Genomic DNA, 4,945 nt, shown 5'->3' with positions numbered 1-4,945 from the left:
ACACACACTACATGGTTAACTTTGAATTAAATCCATATTCTTGATAGTAGGGGAAGTTTGGAAGATTAATTGTTTGTGACTCGTCAAACTAAATTTCCATAAAGGTATACAAATTCCAAGTTAAAACTGAGATGGCATAATCCATTTCAAATCCATTCTTTGCAGTCCGATACAGCTTTCTGAGACACTACAGCCAGGGACTGAGACCAGCATGCAGTCATGTTCTAACCCCCTATCTTTAACAGTTTTATGTGATCATAGCATTGTTCAAATTATTGTCAACAAAGTGAAGTGAACATTTTTTCTTTTTGCCACCACTTTGGAGCAGAAGAGCATGTCATAATATCAACAAACCAGAGCAACATTCTCATTCACGTGGAGTCCTGTTTGTATCCACCTAATATCCCCTCTCCTTTAGCTGGAATCCAAACTCAAAACTCATCATATTGCCTGGACTTTCAACAATTGCTTGTTCTTCAATATTCATTCATTATTCTTCATAACTAGTAGTTTTGGTCTTGTCAGTCCCGAAGAGAATAATATTAACTTTTTAAAGCCACTGCTTCTCAACAACCCTGTGTTTGTTTGTGACCCCAAGCACAGCTGTGTGCATCTCTCTCTCTCTCTGTGTGTGTCTCTCTCTCTTTTCACTCTGGCTTCTCTGTGCTGGACCAGCGGCCAACCTGGGACGTCTCTGTCTCTCTCTCCTGGCTGTCTGTGCCTCTTTCCACATGTAGATGTGGAAGACTTAGCCTTGCCTTTTGTTCTCTCTCCTTCTCCCTCTGTGTGTTTGTTTCATTCTCCTGTCTGTGTGAATGATGGCTTCACTTTTAGTTTTTGTGTATTTGTGTAGCCGGTCCTTTTTCCAGGTTCCATGGGGGTGAGGAGGTTGTGTGGCTCAGGCTCTAGCTGTCTGGAGACATCTGGAAGCTGCTTGACATCCTCCCGGATCCACTTTCTTTATATATCTTTACATTCTAGTATATTTTTAGACAAGTAAGTTCATGTGGTGGTTTTTCTGTACACACACCATCTACCTGTTAAAGGGATTTTATTTACCCCGCCCCCCCCCAAATTAAATGTCAAGTACCTTTTGTTAATTTTATGAATAAACTGTACCTGACCTAACTCTGTTTTTTGGACTCCACCAACTCCTGAGGGATATATCATGCTATTTAATGCTCCACCATGTTCACCAGCTAGTCTCTAACTGTGCCAGTCTGCTGTTTGCTGCTGAGTAGGTGGTGAACACTTTAATTTTTAAAAGAGTTTTTTTTTGCTGAAAACAAATGCCTGTTGCTGCTGGTTGATGAGAGCCCAGAGAATGAACCGCACTCTAGTGATGGCCAAATCAAGCCTCATGAAGTCTCATGAAGCCTCATGAAGCTTCATCATACCCTTGCTTGATTGTCTGAGTCAATAGATGGTGCTCTATGTTGAACAAAGGGTCAAAGAACACTGAATTGCCATTCCTTGAGCCTTTTTCTTTAAACCAAAATGCTCAGAAAATAAATTATATGGTTCACAAAGCTTCACAAGGCTTCATATGGCCATAACTACCATACACCAAATGCATTGTTAAACCAAATCATGAAGCTGAAAGATGCACAAACTCACTAATAAAGAGTTTGTAATAAATCTCTATGGGTGCATCACTATGAATGCCAACTTTCACGTTACACATAAGTATTTTATTCAGTGTTGACAATAAAAAAAAAATGATTACGGGATCTGGAATTGAAATTGATTGTGCCACCATAAATACAGCTTAATCATACTCAATCTAGTTATAAAACCTTACATTTAAAGTAAGAATAATGAAATGCAAATTTTGATTAAATTTAAACAAAACCGCAATTTATTACAACTTGGGTTTTATTTTTGTAGCTTTGGCCATCTCTCAGTTCTCTCAGGTATGATAACCATACACTCAGCATAGTAACTGCTCAGATGTCCTAAAGCAGGGACCAACACACAAAAAACACATGATCAGCCCAATACACATAATATAGATGATGATCCTTCATTGTACAGCAAAAACGTTGTGTGCAAACAACTCAGCTATTACATTTAAGAGTATGATAAAATAACCAATAGAACAGATGACCAAAGCAACAAAAATAACTTCACGTGTAATAAATAGTATTTGGTCACATACCTGTGGCCAGGCATTCAAACCAACAAAATATATATGAATGTAGTGGGTGGTAAATTTGATATTCATTTTAATTTTAAAATGTTTAGACATAATTTTAGATTAACCAAATTGAACCAATTACCTCCCGACAAAAATATTTACCCCCGTTGTTCCCCTCCTCAGTTATCCATTAGAAACTCCCCTTTGTCCCAATGAGACCTCCTCCTCAGTATTTTTACTCCATCCTGTCGCTGCCATCCCCGTTGATCTGCACCACACAGTCCTTGTTCAAAGGCTCCTTTGAATGGGCTGTGTCGAAGTGCTGGGTGCTCACCATGTATCTACCCCGAGCATCCAGCCCCAAGGCGGGGACAAAGCGACGGTCAAACTGGATTTCTTGGCGCAGGTAGGAGGTCCTCTTCTGGCAGGAGTCACCAGTTCCCTCCTGCAAGGCTGACAGGAAGACTACCAACTCAAAGTGGTTGGACGTGCCCTCACACAGGGCGGGGTACAGGGGGCTTTGGCGGTCCAGGGGGTGGTAAAATGTGAGTGGGAAGATGAAGAAGGGGCAGGGCTGCTGGCCCAGGTGATCCAAGTGGAAGTCCAGTCCGGTCTGGTGCAGTGCCTGACCTTCATGCTCCTCGTAGAGCACAGCGCTCACTTTTACGTCTACCAGAGGGCGCTGCAGCAGGTTGGTGGCTCGCAGCATGAGGCATGTCTGACCCTGGTGTTGGCCCACCACTGCCTGGGGGCTGAACTGGATGGCTCCTGCTCGCTTCTGGGGACGCGCTATCTTGGCTACAAATGCACCTAAAGGTAGAAAATATAGGATGATAAGGAGACGTTTTGACCTTGTTACTGTAAACTAGTTTGTGGTGAATCACAGCAACATAAATCAGGCTCTGACAATAGCAATATAGGTAGAAACTGTGCTCAAATTATTAAGATGCCAAGTGATAACATGGCTCCGTTCTTGTTTTTTAATGCCTTGTTTTATTTGGTGTCTGCATTGTGTCCCCACACACACGTTCCTGTAGGTCCACATGGGCGGCTGTTGGGTTGACATTTGGATGCCATCAGGGTAAAACTCTGATTCACTGATGGGTCCAAGGTGGGATACGAGTAGAGGCTGTGGTCCAGTGTGGCCATTTAGCAAAGCTGTGAACACGTTTGCCTTTAGATGTGTAGATTGTTACAGGCCTATACAAATTCTGTGTTTTTTCAAAAAATTCTGCATTTGTGAAAATTAGTAGAGCTTTAAGTGCTTCACATACAGGACATTTGTCCTTTCATTACCAATCACGTACACTGCCAGATCACATTCTCTCCTCCGTGGCAAGGTGGTGTACTTTCAGGGAAGAATCAGGAGTGCAATGCAAAGTGACCTGTTCAAGGACAACTACCAGTAACTGCCAACCAGCTCTGCCACCTGAACTGCAGCTAAATGTGGCTAGATGTCATCTACCTGCCAATGCTAAATGCTATTTTCTCTAGTCTAGCTTACTGAATGTACAGTGCACGTAGATCAATATATATATATATGTATACTGTGCAAATGTTTTAGGCAGGCTCTACTCAGATCCAGTAAATTAAGAATGCTTTCAAAAATGATAATAATAATATTATCATAATATAATATGTTAATAGTTTATTTTTATCAATTAACTAAATGCAGTGAATGAAGAAGAATAAAGAATGAACAGAAGATGACTCTGACCCCCCTTTGATTAAAAACAGCCTTAGTTCTTCCAGGTACACTTCCACACAGTTTTTGAAAAAACTCGGCTGGTAGGTTGTTCCAAACATCTTGGAGAACTAACCACAAATCTTCTGTGGATGTAGGCTTCTTCAAATCCTTCTGTCTCTTCATGTAATCCCAGACACACTCGATGATGTTGAGATCAGGGCTCTGTTGGTACCATGCCATCACTTCTTGTTCTTTTCCGAACTGCTCGGGGCGCCTTTCCATGGCCAGCCCCCTCACTCTGACATCTCTCCATAGGTACTGAGCATGCGTGTGTAATTCAGGCCTGTGTGTAATGTGTGTAATAACAACAGAGTGTAAATTGTAATTTCCCCTTGCGGGTCTACTAACCAAATCTTAATCTTAATCTTCTTCACACTGAAGATGGTTCTTAATAACCTTGGCTGTATGTTTGGGGTGGTTGTCCTGCTGCAGGATAAATTTGGGGCTAATCTTACACCTCCCTGATGGTATTGCATGATGGATAAGTATCTTCTTGTATTTCTCAGCATTGAGAACACCATTATTCCTGACGAAATCTCCAACTCTATTTGTAGAAATGCAACCCCAAACTTGCAAGGAACCTCCACCATACTTCACTGTTGCTTGGCCTTGTGTCCATTTCAGAGGTATGACATTTTGGCTGAAACTTTTCTATGAAGACCACTTCTGGCCAGACTTCTCTGGGCAGTAGATGGGTGTTCCTGGGTCCCACTGGTTTCTGCCAGTTCTTAGCTGATGTCACTACTGGACATCTTCAGATTTTGAAGGGAAATAAGCTTGATGTGTCTTTCATCCTCTGCACATCTAATGCAAGTTTCCTTGGTCCTAAACGTTGCCCGACGTTTTGCAAGTGTACCTATAAGAACTGATGCTGGTTTGAGGGTGGTATCAACAAATACTGATGTGATTTAGATTTTTCTTTTTTTTGCTCACTTTGCATTTTGTAAATTAATCAAAATATACACTGATTATTTATATTTTTGAAAGCATTCTTAGTTTACAGCTTTTTTTCACACCTGCCTAAGAGTTTTGCACAGTATATATAGATATATGTATATATG

At 41.3% G+C, this 4,945-nt stretch overlaps 1 protein-coding gene across 1 annotated transcript in view; it reads right to left on the bottom strand.

The window, feature by feature from the left end:
* Positions 1-1,410: 1,410 nt before the first annotated feature.
* Positions 1,411-4,945, bottom strand: part of kcnj13 (potassium inwardly rectifying channel subfamily J member 13) — a 15,948-nt gene continuing 12,413 nt past the window's right edge. Inside the window, exon 3 of the mRNA XM_034867033.1 lies at positions 1,411-2,947. Within this exon, the coding sequence (XP_034722924.1) occupies positions 2,373-2,947 (575 nt within the window). The 3' untranslated portion in view covers positions 1,411-2,372. The remainder of the gene's footprint in view (positions 2,948-4,945) is intronic.

The sequence above is a fragment of the Etheostoma cragini genome, chromosome 3, assembly GCF_013103735.1.
Source record: "Etheostoma cragini isolate CJK2018 chromosome 3, CSU_Ecrag_1.0, whole genome shotgun sequence".
In the NCBI taxonomy this organism is placed as follows: Eukaryota; Metazoa; Chordata; class Actinopteri; order Perciformes; family Percidae; genus Etheostoma; species Etheostoma cragini.
The sequence above is the reverse complement of the archived record's forward strand: the minus strand, read 5'-3'. Positions and strand labels throughout refer to the sequence as shown.